At 54.7% G+C, this 18527-nt stretch overlaps 1 protein-coding gene across 1 annotated transcript; it reads left to right on the top strand.

Moving 5' to 3' along the window:
* The first annotated feature begins 4434 nt into the window (after window positions 1–4434).
* On the top strand, window positions 4435–12623 carry LOC122377083 (DNA methyltransferase 1-associated protein 1-like). The gene is made up of 5 exons (XM_043357032.1): window positions 4435–4572; window positions 8439–8694; window positions 9010–9176; window positions 9610–9725; window positions 12464–12623. The coding sequence occupies exons 2-5, from the start codon at window positions 8484–8486 to the stop codon at window positions 12621–12623; spliced, it is 654 nt and encodes a 217-aa protein (XP_043212967.1). The 5' UTR covers window positions 4435–4572; window positions 8439–8483.
* Window positions 12624–18527: the final 5904 nt, after the last annotated feature.

Genomic DNA, 18527 nt, shown 5'->3' with positions numbered 1-18527 from the left:
GTCACTTCGGCAACAGGAACCAGGGAGAGGGCGGGGGCAGGGGGCAGGGGGTGGAGACGAGTCAGATGAATACTCTATGGTGGTCTGCGCAAACTGACCTGACTTTGAAGGAGCAGAACGACTTGTTGATGATGGACCAGATCACCTGCGGCGGGAGAAATGTGTCAGCGACTCTCCGATAACAGCGCCGAGCAAAACACAACAGCCGAAGCGGGAAGAGAATAATATAATACCGGGCTCGCACCTCAACAAAGTCATACCACATCAAGGTGCTACTGCACGCAATACAGGTTAACCGTGTGGATAATATAATAAATAAAAGTAATAAATAAAAGCGACTATGAAATGCACATTGCAGAATGCGAAAATGGCTAATCATTTTAGAACCATAAACACTTCCGAGGAATCTATGCAGGTTGGATGATAAATGAACGCTGCAAACGAGCGTGTACCTACGGCCAACGAAGGACAGCGAGACTACGTTATAAAGTTCTGCAGATTGCCCCCCCCCCCCCCCCCTGCCGGACATAGGTAATGACGACATAAATGTGCGCGGAAGCTGGGCTAGAATCGTGCTGTGAAGACTGCTGGTTAAGGCTGTGCCAGTCAGCGTCGTGCTTGAACCTGTTCCCGTCCCGTTCCCTTCCTCTCCCTATCCCCCTCCCCCTCCGGAGCGTTCGGAGACCTGCGAGTCACGCTCCCTCCCCGCAGCCAGACCACAGTGACACTGCATCACGACTACAGGTGACGTCACCTCACGGTATGTGACGCGATACGTGACACTAAGTCACGACAAACAAAACATCGTGGGTGACACAGGCTCACAGCCACGACACACGTCATAAATAACATCACGCTACGACAAATGACACAATATACGACACCAGCACTGACACTCAACAAAACAGTCTACACTACAGGGTGTCTCAAAAGTTCGTTCACACATTTCCCATGCCAATAAAGCATATAAGAACCGGCCAAAACTATAAGGTTTTGGTGTCTGTGTGTACACTAGACAAATATGCATACTTTGACAACTGATTAAGAAGGTTGGAAACCAACCCCTTTGCTGTATCTCCAAAAAATATTTGCCCATACCGATTTTTGTTGCTCCGTCAGCTGCCGGAGGCTGATAAAAGGTTACCAGCTTTCAAGCTCTTGCAGGGGAATCCCCTGCAGTTTCTGCGTCGGATTTAGTTTTGACTAGCTCCCCGGCAACATCTGATTTTCCCTGAAAGCCGACAGCTTGCATCGACACCATTCTTGAGTATTTTGTAGGCATTCTCTGGCGCTAACTCCTTCATGAATGACTGGCGCCGACATCCCAAGCGCCATTTTCCTTTTCAAAACGACCCCAGTCCTGAACAAACGGGAAGTACCAGGAGTAAATTTTTCGCATCATATGGTAGCAGAATGTGTCGGACGTCTGTTTCTCAGACACATTGTGCAAATTTTGCAAATTCCAAGCGCTCGTCATTCCCCATGCCAAGACCTTCGCTCGGTTGCGGAGTGTTTTCCTCGGGAGATGTTCTGCTTTGTAAACGGCCCAAACCTGTCCATCGTGTGGTTTTATCGGGATTTTGTGTTTAAAAGAAAATTATTCGCTGCAGATCTGCCTCTTGAAACTTCGTTAGATAAAATTTTACAATAACTGACACTTTTGGAGGGTCAGGTGTCCTTGGCATTGACGATTTTTGTGTTATTGTCCCCAAAAATTAGCGTTATAGATATTATAAACAATTTTAAATTATAATTTGTCTTTATTTTACGATGACCTGCACTTTTTGAAAATGGGTAACCTCTGTCTGTGACCTTCTTGCCAGTTTTCAATAGTTATGACCGCATTTTCAGCTGCTTTCCGGAACACGAGTCTGCTGTCGTGCGAGGGTCGTTCAAAACGCCGTTAGTCTCGCATGGTTTCGTCCTTCAAAAATTTTAGCCACCGTTTTTATGAGATAATCATCATGTTGCACTCATCCTCGCCGACACTTAGCCATGTGTCATTTCCGACTTAACCATTCCCATTACTCCTGAAACAGAGAGTTTCACAACATACCCGACTTTGCAACCTACATTTTCGTGCCTGACCCATGGTCAGAGGTGAACCCTTTTTGTGAGCTCATGAAGGGTCGAATGCACTTGAAAACAATGAGACTGCTTGAGGAAGGTTGTCACCAATGCCCATGCAAAATTTCGACTGTTAATTTCTTGTTGATTCAGAATTATTGACAAAAAAGCATGGCTGGTACCTGTGAACGAACTTTTGAGACACCCTGTACACTAGGCTGCATCAAATGACAAAACCATTCGACACAGATGCTCCCAGGGCCCGTCAGGAAAACCATGCGTTCATATCCGGAAACAAACGTACAGTAACAAACACACGTTACGGGAATTACCTACCGATAGAGGGGAATCACCAGTCGGGCGTCACCTGGGGGTGGGGAGCCCAGCGTCCCACATGGCCAGTAACCGTCGGTTGTGTAAAGGCCACCTGGGCCACACATAGGTCGCCAGGTCACACACGTAACCATGGACCACTCAAAGGTCAGCAGCGTCGCATAAATCACTTGGGTCAAAGATACCTAGGTCCCCGGGTCACACAGGTCATTGGGCCACCATTTACCAATCCCGCACAGTTCACACTTCCTCCATTGTGATTTGTACCGAATCTCAGAATGCTGTACCACCGCCCCGATGGATTTTATGGACAACACTGCCAGTACTCACGTCATCCGACTGCATGTCTGCGTGTGACCGCTGTCAGCGGCGGCGGCGGGTGCGTCACTCCGTCAGTCCGGGGGTAGCGGCAGCGGCGGCACAGCAGTCCCGGCGGCACAGCGGTCCCGGCGGCACAGCGGTCCGGTCCGACACCCGCCGTCTGTCGGTAGGGAGGCAGAGTGACCACGTCACGTGACTGGCACTCACACCGTGACCGTGACGAATCGGGGTCGAGCGGGGGCGGCATGAGAACCAGCGGCCGGTGCGGATGGAGAGAGGGAGGGAGAGGGAGAGATAAATACATTAACAGGGAGAAAGAGAGAGAAGGGAAGTGGGATATAGAGAGGGAGAGAAAGAGTGGAAAGTTGGATAGAGGGAGAGAGACAAAGAAAGAAAGGGATACGGAGAGTGAAAGAAGGGAAAGAAAGAGAAAGAAAAGAGATGAATAGAGGAAATGAGGGAGAGAAGGAAAAAGGAAGAGGAAGAGAGACAGGGGGAAAAGAGAGACCAAGATCGAAAGAAGGAGATATTTAGAGGGAGGGGAGAGGAAAACAGAAGGAAGGTAAGAAAAGAGAGGGCAGGGCAGAGGGGTAAGGTGTGGCCAACTCTTGTCTCTTAGTGGTACATAACATTGAAGGAATGTTCTGTTGGAGAAATATGTGTAGCCTACTGAAATCAATAAACTTTCCATGACTTTTATTGACATGAATCAAGCATGATGCTGTAATGTGGCCTGAAATGAAGCAGAAAGACTAGGTACTAGCTTCACAAGTATCTTTTTTGCATTCTAGTTTTCCATTTTACAGCAGAATCAGATGCTTTTTAAAATGTCTGCCTGCTAGGTACTGTGTAGCTCAGCAGGGAAGGCATCAGTTTTCAGCTGATCCTGACATGCACTGGCTGTGAGTTGCGAGACACTTCAGTCAAGTTGTCCACGTAAAAGTCCCATGACCATTTGACAATCATGTTTTGACCACCACGACCACCATCCACCGACAGTGTGCTGTTGGTGTTGACTTTGTTACTTGCATAACTGACCAAGCAATTTATAAGGTTTCATCATGCGTGCCCTAATCAAAACTGTTCAAACAAAATAATTGACAAACTTCTGTATCAGTACCTATTGTTGTTGTCGCAGGTCACACATTGCAAACATGAAGTACAACTTACAAGTCAAGTAGTAAGTGGGGCATGCTGATAGACAGCAGGGGTAGGTACTATGAGCAATGTTTATGGGTAGAGAACTATTGCCAAGCTTTCTCTACCGCTGAAAAACGCTATATCTTGCGCTAAAACTTACCAAACTTACCCAGTTTCACAACTGCAACAGCTCATTCACCTCATTCACAACCTTTCGTTTTCCACATGCTGCATTTCAACGTGCATATTAATGTAACAGGTGCGTATTATTTGTCGCTGAATTTCAAGGTCATTACTACCATATGCGAAATTACTTCATAATTATTGAAGTATTTTAAAAAGCTTAAGGCTGTTTTTGATAATTTTTATGAAATTATATTGGTTTACTCATTTTTTCATAAATTATACAACATAGGTCCTTCAATCAATCAACGTTGTTGCTTTTTAGATTAACTTAAAAATCAAATCGTTGAAATTTCAAGGAAAACTTCAATACGCAGAGAGAGAATAGAGGAAAAATAACGTTATTTGTGCTACCAGATTGACATTTGTTGCATATACGTGAGGTAGATCGGACGCGTTTGTATATTTTTCACAAGTTCCAAGTCGAAGGTTTTCTGTGCGATAGATTCTATGTAAATCACTCGATTCGTTGTTCTATATACCCTGATTCGATTAGTCACAAGTCAAATCAAGAACCTGGTTGTTTCGGTAAAGTGAAACTGATCTACCAAAACCAAACCAAAACCTCCTTTTGCTTTGTCCCAGATCAGTAGGCGGAACCTGGGCGGAACTATGGTCAAGCGTACCCATTTTCGGGAACGCATTTTCGTTCCCATGTTTGGGAACGATAAACCCAAATATGGGAACGCCATGTAGGCATTATTTAAAACAAGAAAAAGAAACGTTAAATGACGTCCAAAAAATCTAAAACGATCGTGAACCGCCTGATATTTGTCTCAATATTGTTAGGAAAGAGTTTGATATTGTAAGGCCCATCGTAGTTTCAAATCGTTCCCCTATTTCTAAAGCAGTCCATCATCCGGGCCGCGAGCCCAAATTTGGGAACGCTCTCGTACACTGGCGCTGCAAGCGTTCCTTATTATGGGAACGGCGTACCCAAAATTGGGAACGATTTCACTGACGCCTTTCAGGGGCTCTTTTCATTAACAAGCATCACGTCCAACGCCGCAAATTATTGTTAAAGGAAATAGTTCACATTTTAACATGGGTTTTTAACTGGAATAGCAGTTCCGTAGCTTGGGCTGAGACGAGCATAAATCAGGAGCTTTTACAGCCCAACGATCACCCTAGGCAAAGATATTCTATTTCTCGTCCCGAAAAAGGTGCCTTGCATATATTTGCATCCAGTATGAAACGAGCATGGGTCCCGAAAATTCTTCAGAAACGCTCCAGTAACAAAAGAAAATTATTCAGAAAATTCTTCAGAGGCGCTCCAGTAACAAAAGCATGAGCAGATCGCCCAAATGCCGGTGGCCGCGATAATTTCTCTAGCTTCTGAAGAATTTTCGGGACCCATGCTCTTTTCATACTGGATCGCGTGTGCCTTACAGAAACTGAAAAGTTCTTCCTATATCAAAAATATAGAAAATAATATTTTGTTATATAAAGGTTTATTTTCTTTGCTGATCATTTTGAACATAAAAAATCATAAATCCATTGCAAAAAATATAATTTCGTGAAAGTGAACTATTTCCTTTAACGCAACAATCATCAGATGACCTTTCCGGCAAGACCATCGCATGTTTCGCCCGGTCTTCTGCGCTTTTATTCCCGTCGATCTCGCAGCGGGCACGCCCCCCTCTGCAGGATTACGTAATTCACAACGCTCAGCGATGTTCAACAAGGTCTTCCATACCTATATCCACCATCCGCGCCGAGGGTGGAGACATGTCAAGCACCTGTCTGTTTATCACCGATAGTTGACGAGCCAAGGAAGTATTCAAAAATGGGAACGCTGAATATGTTCCACCCTCAAAACACCTAGTCCCAATGAAAATCTAGTTTTTTTTCCTTTCTTGATGAGTGTAAGTGGCAAAAGGCCTGGTAGGATGGGCACGAGGAATGATCGAAATCAGCATAAAAATTATAAATAAGCCACACAGAGCGACCTATATAAGAGAAATTCCCCCAAAACGATCACGCTTAGAAACACGGAAGACAAAAACCACGCTCATGACGCTCCTTATAAAACAACTCTAAACAGCTAGCATCCAAATAAAATGTGTCTTTCTGGGATGATAAAATACAGCTGAATAATTTTAAACCACTGAAACTGAGTTTACAACAGTAGTTCGGTAAAATCACTGACGTTCCATGCGGTCGTGCGCCCCGACACCAAATGTCACCAATATTACCCCCGGACTGTCCGCGTGTTCGCTTGCATATGTCAGCATGTGGTGTCGCTAGTATGAAACTTCATAACCAGGCGAAAATTATTATACTTGACCTCAAAATGTAAAAAACGCTTCATTTTCCTTAAAATTGCAAGCTAAATGTAGTATAACCCATGTTTTCACCATTCCGTCACCTCAAAAAATCATTAAAAATATCATTCGACGGTCAATTTCCTTGTGCAACGGTCAGATTAAAGATAATTTTATAGAGACTTAGTAGATACTTAAATAAGCGTGCACTTTTTTGAAACGTGATGTACTAATGAGTTTTAGTGGGCGAACGGCCGAAAAATTACCTTCCGTTCCCATAAATGGGAACGCCCGTTCCCATATTTGGGAACTCCGTTCCCAAAAATGGGAACGTTCCTATATTTGGGTACTCATGACCATAGTTCCACCTACTGAGATTGGTTTGAGCGTATGAATAAGTTTTTCCCATGGAAACCCAATACCTCAATACGCTTAGTGCACTGTTGCGTTGTGTGCCGTGAAACAAGGCCGGAGCTGGAAGTTCCATGGGCCGGGGCCATAAAAATTGGCGGAGCTATGTGTTCTAGGCTGGCGGCCAGATTGGAAAAAATACATGTTATGCCAAATATGTCCAGTGTAGTGGCCTGATGCAAAAATGTCAGCGCACATCCGGTGTAACTTCGCATGCGCCGAAATTTAAGCGCACGTCCGGCCCGGCATAACTTTGCATGCCCTGAATTCAGCCAACTATAGCGCATGACGGTCGCTGAATTATTTGGAGCAGGGTAGCCGCATAATTTTTTGGTGAATGGCGGTCACCAAATTTTTAGACACGCTGGTCAATCTAGCAGCAGCTTTGGTTCGTCCTGCTGGGGCAGTCGTCTCATGCTCCTACTCGCGAGCTGCTAAGTTTACTCAGTGGAGGAGCGGCCACCCAGAAGAGGCCCAAGAGAGGCCTCTACAATGTCTACATGCGCAGTGGCATGACAACTGACCTGAGCCACCATTTAAGCTACTCTTCAGGAGCATGCCACTGCTCCCTATCCCTGGGGAGGATCGAGAGGACGCAGTTTTGGTGCACGTCCAGTTGAGGGCAGACCACTGGGCCGCTCAGTCCAGTACATGCACCGAATCGGCCGTCTCCCCTCCGCGGCGTGCCAGCAGTGCCAGATAAATGGTGCCCTGCGGCGCTCTGCGCCGTGTGCTGAGAAGAGGCTGATGTGCCGGAACACGTGCTGCTCCGCTGATTGGTCCTCTCTGGCGACTGCTAGCCTGGCACATACCACCAATTTTTGTGTCCCGGGAACTTTGACCCGGGCATTGTTTCACGGCACGACACTACAGTGTGCTGCGCATATTTTGGCATTGGTCATTGGGTTTCCATGGAAACGTCAACTTATTCAGATGCTCAAACATGAGAGAGCATCCAAGGCCCCAGAACGCTCTGGTTGATATAGCCATGGATGAAGTATTATGGAATACCTAATCCATGATATAGCCCTAATCGGTAGAATGCACCTGCGCTGGATGTAAAAGTGGCTTATTTTTGGCACGAATAGGTACCCAACCTTCAATGCAAATCATGCAGAAATTTCAGCGCAAAATCGCTTGCGCCATGCATGGGGGTCTCACGGGCGTCCGGCGTAGTGTATGGATGTTTTCCAGTCTGGTCCCACTTCACTGGCAAATGATGTGTTCACATGATATAAAACAAATATTGTATCAAAGTTCAAAACAAGGTCATATACAAATTTGGTAATCAAATGCTTGGAATGAGAAGCCTCTGGAGTTCCACATATATTTGTATTTTCATGAATAACTCCCACATCAGGCTGAGGTTCCTGAGAATAGGTTTCCAGGCTTCAGAAGTATGGGTTTTGAAACCTGCCAATCATTGGTTGTTCAAGTTGGTCAGTGGATGTCCATCAAGCCTTGTTCAGATATGATCTGATGAAACTTTCCATTTAGGATAATGCGTAAATTTTACTGTTTATCAAACATATTTACCTACTTGATTTGTACGCAGTGGACTGTGCCAGAATAGAATAATCATATTCAAAAGAAGTGCCTATACATTTCACCTTGTGACTGATGTGTGGCATATGACCATATCTCTGAGCTAGTTGCCCCTGCCCCTCACAGATCAGTCAGTTGTGTCCGGTCTGACCCATCTGCCCCCGCCCCTCGCAGACCAGCCAGTCGTCCCTGTGCAGTGAGCTCTGAGTCGGCGCCGCCATGTCGGACGTGCTGGACATTCTCGAGGTGGACCGCGGCGGCGCGGCCTCCTCCGAGATCAACCGGGAGAAGATAATCGGCCCGCAGCGGGTGGCCAAACGGCCGGGCGCGCCGCGCGGCAGCCGCCGGCCCGAGGGCATCAACCGAGAGCTGTACGCACTGCTCTACTCGGACAACAAGGAGCACCCGCCGCTCTTCCCCACCGAGGATGGTGAGACGGCCGGAGAGCGGCAGGATGAATCGGCTGCCCTTTCTCGTACATCGGCCGTACAGCGGCAGGATGAATCGGCTGCTCTTGCTCGTACATCTGCGTCTGTGAGGCTGACTGCTAGCATGGGGAAATATAACTGTCGAGGGGATTATAGAAGCAGCTGTTTGGATTTGGATGACTTTGTAAGTATTACTGACATTGCTTGTTTTGAAATAGAGCAATCTTTTTGCTCCCATTAAACCGTAAGTATGCTTCTTCTCATTCGTGAGTGCAATACATCTGCAACTAACCTGTCCTGTTCGTTGTCCGGCAAAGTCAACAAGGGCTACAAGCAGACGAAGGCGAAGCTGGGGATGCGCCGGGTGCGCCCGTGGCGGTGGACGCCGTTCACGAACCCGGCGCGGTCAGACGGCGCCGTGCTGCACCACTGGCGGCGCGTCGCCGACGAAGACAAGGAGTACGCCTTCGCCAAGTTCAACAAGGTGGGGCGGCGCCGCGGGGGTCGTAACCACTGCGGTGGGAGCCAGGGCGGGGAATAGACCGGCTACCTGGTGCCACAGGGGCAGTGCACGGGATAGTAGTGGCAGGGTCGACTGGTGAGGTGAGGCCGACCGAACGACCCACCCGATAGCAGCTCTTAAAATGCCTAGCAGATGGTGATGGTCCCTGTAATCGCTGAAAGATGGCCAATCATCCTACGATTTACGAAAATGGATGGGGTAGTATGATCTATTACTTGTCGCAATTTCGATTCACGCATAACCATACAGCAGGCTGCTGTGAGCAGTGCCTCATGTATCACCACTCACCGGTCAGGCGTGTTGTATTGCTCCGTGTGGCGTGACGCTGCTGTGTGGCGTGGTGTGTTATGTGCGTCTACTGACAGCGCTCCGGTGCCGCGTCTCCCATTCACAGAAGGTGGACGTGGTGTCTTTCACGGACCAGGAGTACCAGCGTCATCTGCAGGCAGACGGCTGGTCCAAGGCCGAGACGGAGCACCTCTTCGACCTCTGCCGCCGGTTCGACCTCAGGTGGGTACTCACTCTCAGTACCCGAGACAGAGCACCTCTTCGACCTATGCCGCCGGTTCGACCTCAGGTGAGTACTCAGTACTCGAGACAGAGCACCTCTTCGACCTCTGCCGTCGGTTCGACCTCAGGTGAGTACTCAGTACTCGAGACAGAGCACCTCTTCGACCTCTGCCGCCGATTTGACCTCAGGTCGGTACTCACTATCTACTCCGCTGAGGCGGAGTACTGCTTGACACGTGCCGCCGCTTCGACCCCAGATGGGTACTCAGTACCCGAGACAGAGCACTTCTTCGACCTGAGGTGGGTCGACCCCGCCGACAAATCCGCCCCGTCTCCACCGAGCCCCGAGCCGGCCCTTGACCGTGTGCCGAGAAATGAAAACCGAAATGGAACGGCGCCGTGCGGATTGGGTCATTGCTGCCCCGTGGCTGGGCGGCGGCGGCAGGGACGTCGATTGTGATTGGGCCGGCGAGTTGTGGCGCCGACAGTCGCCGGTTAGGCCGTCGGCGGCGTATAAATGTCGGGCGACAGCGGCGGTGTTGTCGCGGTCGATGCAAAAGGCGCCCTCGGTCCCTGCGTTAGACGGCAGTGACACGGTGGCTGAGTGTTTGGGAGGGCCCGAGGGGATGCTGAATGGTGGAATACTCGTGGAACATATCATCATTGTACGACGGCGGTGTTCAGGCGGATGGGATTGTATGCGCCATCGCCCACTGGAAATTATTGAGCCTGCCAGCACCGATAATTTGGGCCTTATGATATGGGAGGCAGTAATGCACTAGAAGCGGGACAACGCATAAATCATCGTCTTTTAACAGTCACAAGTCGTCCAGCATGTGTCATATGCTGGATCTTTTGGATGATTAGATAATTTATCATGCAAGATAACTAATAAGGATAGAGTTGGGTGATACGGTCTGAGCTGTATCCGCTTGTGCTTGGTCAAAGTCTGGTAAAAGTCTGTCGCTGCCATTTAGTGGGATTCGCCGCACGGGGCACGTCCATGAGACGTTAGTTTGCAGTTCGACATCATGTAGTCCCGTGGTGAGACGATGGCCGACTCCCGTGTTGGCTACGATGTGATGAATCCACAGCCACACCATGTAGGCCCGTGTTGAGACGATAGCTGAAGCACGTGTCGGCCGCGCTGTGATGTATCGCCCCCACCGGTGCGGAGCTATTAGCCGTGCGGCCCACCTGGCCCCGCCATCCGTTACCGCCCGGGGTGGTCAGCCCCTCAGCTGGCCCCGCCATCCGTCACCGCCCGGGGTGGTCAGCCCCTCAGCTGGCCCCGCCATCCGTCACCGCCCGGGGTGGTCAGCCCCTCAGCTGGCCCCGCCATCCGTCACCGCCCGGGGTGGTCAGCCCCTCAGCTGGCCCCGCCATCCGTCACCGCCCGGGGTGGTCAGCCCCTCAGCTGGCCCCGCCATCCGTTACCGCCCGGGGTGGTCAGCCCCTCAGCTGGCCCCGCCATCCGTCACCGCCCGGGGTGGTCAGCCCCTCAGCTGGCCCCGCCATCCGTCACCGCCCGGGGTGGTCAGCCCCTCAGCTGGCCCCGCCATCCGTTACCGCCCGGGGTGGTCAGCCCCTCAGCTGGCCCCGCCATCCGTCACCGCCCGGGGTGGTCAGCCCCTCAGCTGGCCCCGCCATCCGTTACCGCCCGGGGTGGTCAGCCCCTCAGCTGGCCCCGCCATCCGTCACCGCCCGGGGTGGTCAGCCCCTCAGCTGGCCCCGCCATCCGTCACCGCCCGGGGTGGTCAGCCCCTCAGCTGGCCCCGCCATCCGTTACCGCCCGGGGTGGTCAGCCCCTCAGCTGGCCCCGCCATCCGTCACCGCCCGGGGTGGTCAGCCCCTCAGCTGGCCCCGCCATCCGTCACCGCCCGGGGTGGTCAGCCCCTCAGCTGGCCCCGCCATCCGTTACCGCTCGGGGTGGCCAGCCCCTCAGCTGGCCCCGCCATCCGTCACCGCTCGGGGTGCGGTCTGAGCCCTCAGCTGGCCCCACCATCCTTCACCGAGCGGGGCGCGGCCAGCCCCTCATTCACGGCAGCTGTGCCGCAGTGAACCTGATTAACGCCCTATTTTGTCTGGTTGGGACAGGTATTTTTGACAGGTATTCTGGCGTGCCCCGCCTCATTGAAAAAAATGACGGTAGGATAAGGTCACGTCGCTACATCTCACTTTAACGGTCACGCCAGAGCAGCTGGTCGTGGGTATGAGGTCCACCAACAGGGTTTATTAAAAATGTATCCGTAGGTACTATGTAGCTGAGCGTGGCCTCTCGTGGGATTGCATAGTCCCTTCCCGAGTTACCTATAAAAATGCCCTGGAGTGCCTGTGTAAAGATGATGATTTTATGTTTGGTATCTCAACGGTAAGTGATGGATTTTATTATTTAGCAAAATAATCGTAACTCCTCACTGTCAATAAAGTTGTGTTTCCTGGGAATTATTGTATAACACTGTTGTTCTGCTAATTCCATTTTGTATTATTCGCCCCTTTTCTGCTACCATTTTTGCGCGTGTAAAAGCCGAATGTTAACACCCCCTCCCCCCATTCCCCTCTGTGTGTGTCTGCAGGTTTATCGTGATGCAGGACCGCTGGGACCGGGCCAAGTACGCCGACCGTTGACCCCCATTCCCCTCTGTGTGTGCCTGCAGGTTTATTGTGATGCAGGACCGCTGGGACCGGGCCAAGTACGCCGACCGTTAACCCCCCATTCTTCGTGTGCGTGTCGTCAGGTTTATCGTGATGCAGGACCGCTGGGACCGGGCCAAGTACGCCGACCGATCGGTGGAGGACCTCAAGGGCCGCTACTACAGTATCTGCAGCACGCTCAACAAGGTGGGTGACCCGTACCGTCGACAGACAGCCAGCGGGACGGTCCGTGGGGTGTGGTAGGGCTGGCGAGCAGGGGGTCATACCAGACGGATGCACGCGCTATAGGCGCTGACGGGACAGATCGTCGGGTGCCGTGGCAGGGCCGAGCGAGCAGCAGGTCGTACCAGTGGGGAATTCGGACTGTGATTTGTGAAACCAATCACGTTTGATGTTGGTTGCCTATTTATTGAAAGCTATGTCTACATTCTGACCTCACGTCCTGTAGATAAGTAACATAAAAAGAATTTGCGTCCGGCTGTGTGCTTGCAATTAATATTTCCCCTAAAATATTCGTGGGCGCTGACTTTTTCGGCTACCTAGCGCACCCACAATGATGATTGCACATTAATGTATGTCATTGTAGCGGTGCTGCTGGGCGGCTTTGCGGTGCACATGTGCCGTGTGAGTGACGGGTGGCAGTTAGCGGTGTGTAATCGTCCGCCTCGGAGGACGACACCGGGTGGGCAGGTGTATCGCCTCCTCTTTAACGCCTGTCTGATTTCCCACTCGGCACTGGCTCCGTCGTCGTGCAGTACAAATTTATTTCTCCGTTCCGCTGCGCTTGCAAATGCATGACTGATGAATATGGGTCTGTGTATTCGTACGTTTGTACACCCGTCATGCACTTTGGGTGCAGATTACGCTTACACAGCCAGCAATGCATGGAAACACAGTACCACAGGCGGCGGCGGGGTGGCGGTGGACAATCGGAAAGACAAGAACGCTGAACAATGTGTAGGATCAGTGTTCGCGGCACGGCGTGGGCGCACAGACTGAGCCAATAGTGTTGGAGCCACACGGCAGGTGTCGCTGCAGTGGCGCCCGCGGACAGAGAAAGTTTTTGCCGCACGACCCCGTAGGTGTCGCTCGTCAAATGCATTTCTCCGTTCCGCTGCGCTTGCAAATGCATGACTGATGAATATGGGTCTGTGTATTCGTACGTTTGTACACCCGTCATGCACTTTGGGTGCAGATTACGCCCAACACCCCATCTGCACCCGCGCGGAACGGAGAGGCATTCGCTATGAACAAAATTGCCAGGGCGGCAGAAAGCTAATGGAAAACGATGGATGCCTCTGGATTAACAGACGTGGCGATAACGCGACGGCAGAGGACATGACATGCCGCGCACGGCGTAATTCACCTCACGCGACGCACAAACATGGCACCGTCGGCGGTGCGGCTGTGGCGTAGAAACTGCAGTTGCATCTGGGTTATGGCTGTGCGGGCGAGCTAAACCAACAATGAACACGCGAGCCCGACGTTACATATATACAGATACATCACTGTGGCGCGCAGCCGTCGGGAGTTGGGACTGCCGCTCCGCCGGCGAGGGCGGCGGTCCCAGAGCCCGGACCTGAAACAGGCAGCTGACAGACTACCGCTCCGCCCGTGAGGCGGGGGTCCGGGGGCCCGGACCTAAAACAGGCAGCTGACAAGACTGCCGCTCGCCCGTGAAGGCGGCGGTCCGGGATCCCGGACCGAAAACAGGCAGGTGGCCAAGGACGCCGCCGCTCCGCCTGCGAGGGCGGCGGTTTGGGAGCCCGGGCCTGAACAGGCAGCGTCGGGACTGCCGCTACGCCTGCTAGGGCGCGGCCCGTGCACCCAGACCTAGAACGGGCAGCTGTGGCTCGGGTTTGGGAGCGGTAGCGGTGGAAGGCCGGCAACGTTAACCCTCTTTGGACGGGACCCGCCGCTTAGGATGCCTGAAGGAGGGAGACCGGCCGCCGTACGTATCGCCGCACGGCCTGGGACGACCAGCGGCCGGCGTGGCAGAGTTGAGGCTCCGTTAGTCCGACTGCGGCGCCGTGGGAGGCGCCGCTGATGCGAAGGCAGTGCCCGGAGAGGCGGGCTGGGTTGAGACCAGCTCGACGGCCCGCCATGCGAAGTACGCGAGTGAGATCGCGCGATGTCAGAGGGCGGCGATGGCCGCCGATAAACAGTGCGTCATCAGGAAGGCCCGTGCCGCGGACCGCGAGGTAGTCGCGGACAGCGGCGACCGGACACGTGGCAAGATCAGGCCGGGCTCGAAGCGTGGTGGTGAACGGGGAGGCCGACGTTTTTGAGGATGGAATGGTGAGAGAAAGCTGGGGGCCGACGAGACTCACGTGGCTGAGTCGGACTGTGTGGGTCAGGTCTCGGCCGCGCACGACCTCGCCCGGGCGAAGCATAGCAAAGAAAGCCAATGTAAAGATGGCACGGAATGCAGCACGGTCTACCGGGGAGAGGCCTAGGAAATGGAGTGCGGCGCAGAGCTCGCCGAGCTCGGTCAGGGAGACGGCGAGGCGGTTGTCCGCACTCGGCCGTAGCCGGCGGGATCCCGCTAACAGCTGTCGCACCCGGAAGTCCGCCGTGGGATCCGGCGCGCCGGCTAGCTTGTGGCCGTAGGAGATGGCAGACGCCTCGGCGGCGAGGGTGGAAGCGGAACAGCCCTGCTCGTGTCGAGAGGCCAGGAAATCAGCAGTGTCGGCCACTGAGATGGGAAACAGGGCAGCAGTGGGCGGCAGAGTGAGGAAAACGCGGATTTGGCCCCACACTGCTCGATAAGAGCGAATGGTGGCAGGAGCTAGCGCGGCACCAGCTAGCTGGTGAACGGTGAGAGCGTGCCGCAGGCCGGCCAGTCCCAGGACGTCGGCGTGGCTGCTGCGGACGGGCGGAGCTCCTTGAAGACCTGCACAAGACCGCGGGACAGGGCGTCAGCTGCTGCATTGGCGATGCCGGGTGTGTGCACGGCACGCACGAGAATGTTATGAGAGACGGTGGTGAGAAAAAGGAATCGGAGCCATGGCATTAGGGCAGGCGAGCGAGATGACTGAGAGGTTATACAGGCCACCACAGCGGAGTTATCTGAGCGCACAAGGACGCAGCGATGCGCGAACCGATCTCGCCACACGTGCACGGCTACAGCGACAGCCACTAGTTCCAAAACGCTGATAGGGGCCTCGCGGAGGGACGCGGGCCACGGCCCCAGGAGCCAGTCCTCGCCGCAGATACTCTCAATATCGGTTTTGGCGAGGTAGGGGCGTTGGAAGGACCCAATCAGGCGAAGAGCCTCGTCCACCGACCCGTATTGAACATATGTGCGCTCCCGGGGAATGAAATCGTTGACGGAAGCGCCGGTGGGAAATGACAGGTGGTGAATGACCCGAAACGAGCCCGGAGACTTTTTGGGGATTAGACCAATGGGAGAAAAACGGACGATCCATGGCGGCGCGGGACAGAAAGGACCGGCTATCCGACCCGCGCGCGTCTCAGCCGCGACATATGCGTCCACGACTTCCGGCGCCAGAGAGCAGGATGGAAGGTTGCCGCCCGAGTCACCAGAGGGGACCTCGGCGCTGCCGAGCGGGAAGCCGTAGCGAAAACCGTGCACTAGCTGCGCGGCCAGGGCGGGGTCGTAACCTGTCAGGAGCAGCGCGAGGTGGTCGGGCGGGACTGATACCGGCGGAGTGAGGGAGTCATTCGCGGCCGGGGCGGCGGGTGCCGGGGAGGGCCGGGGCGGCGCGGCGAGGGCAGGCGAGCACGCTATGGGGGCCACGGCAGAGGCGGCACTCGTGCCGGAACAGGCACGGGGACCGGCGGCACCCGGCGGCGCGATTGTAGCCGAGGCAGAGCGCGCGAAAAGAGCCAGACGCGGCGGCCGGCCGGCTAGAGCCGCCCCGACCCTCGCCGCTTACACCGGCTGCAGACCCGGCCCGAGAACCGGCGATTCCGCGAGCGATTGCGGTGAGCCAAATGGGAGACGTGGCCGCCGTGGAGCCCCATGGGTGAGCTTCCGGGCAGAGGCCCCGTGCGCGCCGAAAGGCCTCATCGAAATCGCGCCACGCGAATCCAAGGCCGGGCGCCTGCAGCGAGGACACTTGTTGCATGTGGCGCAACAGACCGGAGGCGTCAGCGGGGTGGGCAGCCAAGTACACGGCCGCGTATCGAAGAAACGCGGTGGCCCAGGCGCCGAAATGCGGGATTGGGCGGCGCTGTACCGAGGGACGGAGACGGCCGTCGATAAGGCAAAACAGCCCTGGTTCTGCCGGGGGGATAGAGTCGTTGAGGAGAGTGTTTAGGTCAATGAATTGATGGGACACGATGAGGGCCGCCACCGCGGGGGATACGGCAGCGCGGGCCGCTAGGTCGTCACCTGCGGCATTTTCCACCGGTGCCGGCGGACGGCCGGCGACGGGCAACTGCGCCGCTGGCAGGTGCGCAGGTGGAGCAGGGCCGGCGGCGGTCGGAAGGGCGCCGGAGAGAACCGCCGGGAGCGCCATTGGCCCGGCTTGCAGTTCGGCAGCCGGCGTGTAGGCGTGGTCGGCGGACGTCAGATGGGCAGCTGGCCCATCCTGGAGACGCTGTGCCGGACCGCGCTGCACGGCGACCGTCGCCGGCGGTGATGGCTCGCTGGCAGGTAGAGCGGCGGCGACGGCGGCCCGGACCATGTCGCCCACCATTGTTTGAAGAGCGGCGGGGTCGATGACCGCGGCGTCAGGGGGCGAGGCGGCGGCGGCCGACGTTGTAGCAGCATGGCCCCGCCCTGGATTGGGCGGAGTGGTGGCCATCACTGCGGCCTGTCGCCTCGCCGCAGCAGCGGGCGTGCGGCGGCTCGTGGCACCAGCGCCAGACGCGGCCGCGGCCGCCGCGGAGCGTCTCGTAGTGGCGCGTCGCGGCGCGTCCGTCCGTGGCGCTGGCAGGGGGCGTGCCGGGGCACGGCCCGCCGACGACTTGGCCCGTGGCATAGCAGCTCCGAACGCATGAAAATAGACGACGATGTTAGCGGGAATGTGTATTTAAACGGCCAGCCGGTTAGGAGGGGGGGGACACACACGACACAGCACGGGAGCGACCCGGTACACGCTAAATCCCGGAGGAGGCGTCCATAGCCTCCTGTAGCACGCTCTCCAGGGTGCGCCACCCGGCCGCGGACGGATGAACCCCATCCGACGCCAGAAAGTCAGGTGGCGGCACAAAGTGGAGCAGGAGCACCGGCGGTTGGCGGAAAAGGCGGCGCAACAGTTTGTTGGCCACCCAGCGCCGCCGCCGGAAAATTCGCGCCGACACGCCGCTGGATGGAAAGCCTGTGCGCGGAGGGATGGGCAGCACATAGACGCGAACGACTCCGGCTGCCAGGAGCCCGAGCGTCAGTTCCTGGAGGTTGGCGAGCCACCGCTGAACGCGGCAGTCCCTTCTGGCGAGGTCATTTCCGCCCGCCACGAGCGTGACCACGCGAGGACGGGCACGAACTGCGGCCCGGATGGCCCAGCGCCTGAAGCCGTCGTCATTGACGCAGCCTCCGCGAACACCGGCCGCCGCCACGGCAAGGTGGGGCGAACAGCGGCGGGGGAGGTGGACAGCATAGCTGTCCCCTACGACGAGCATGCCTGCAATGAGAAAAACAAAATTACGTAAGCCCTGGACGCTCCCAGAGTGGGACGCGGACGAAACCGATATAGCATACACGGTTGCGTATACGTCCAGCCAATCTGTGACCGACTAGCGCTGCAGCTCAGGCATACACCGTTGCGTACACGTCAGGCCAATCTGTGACCGACTAACGCTGCCTCTCAGGCATATACGGTTGCGTACACGTCAGGCCAATCTGTGACCGACTAACGCTGCCTCTCAGGCATCCACGATTGCGTACACGTCTGGCCAAATTGTGACCGACTAACGCTGCGTCCCACAGAGTGGCATACGGCCAGCAGTGAGCTGACTCCAGCCCATACACCGTTGCGTACACGTCAGGCCAATCTGTGACCGACTAACGCTGCCTCCCAGGCATATACGGTTGCGTACACGTCAGGCCAATCTGTGACCGACTAACGCTGCCTCTCAGGCATACACGATTGCGTACACGTCTGGCCAAATTGTGACCGACTAACGCTGCTTCCCACAGAGTGGCATACAGCCAGCAGTGACCTGACTCCAGCCCAGATG

Source organism: Amphibalanus amphitrite, unplaced genomic scaffold, assembly GCF_019059575.1.
Source record: "Amphibalanus amphitrite isolate SeventyFive unplaced genomic scaffold, NRLGWU_Aamphi_draft 002502F_arrow, whole genome shotgun sequence".
Classification (NCBI taxonomy): Eukaryota; Metazoa; Arthropoda; class Thecostraca; order Balanomorpha; family Balanidae; genus Amphibalanus; species Amphibalanus amphitrite.
Note: the sequence above shows the minus strand (reverse complement) of the source record. Positions and strands in the feature narration are given on the sequence as shown.

Bases quoted from the DNA above. Each gene is read 5' to 3' on its own strand.
- LOC122377083 (XM_043357032.1), top strand. From the start codon at position 8,484: ATGTCGGACGTGCTGGACATTCTCGAGGTGGACCGCGGCGGCGCGGCC. The intron at 8,695-9,009 runs GTGAGACGGCCG...TGTCCGGCAAAG, and splicing joins GCTCTTCCCCACCGAGGATG to TCAACAAGGGCTACAAGCAG. The intron at 9,726-12,463 runs GTGGGTACTCAC...GCGTGTCGTCAG, and splicing joins TGCCGCCGGTTCGACCTCAG to GTTTATCGTGATGCAGGACC.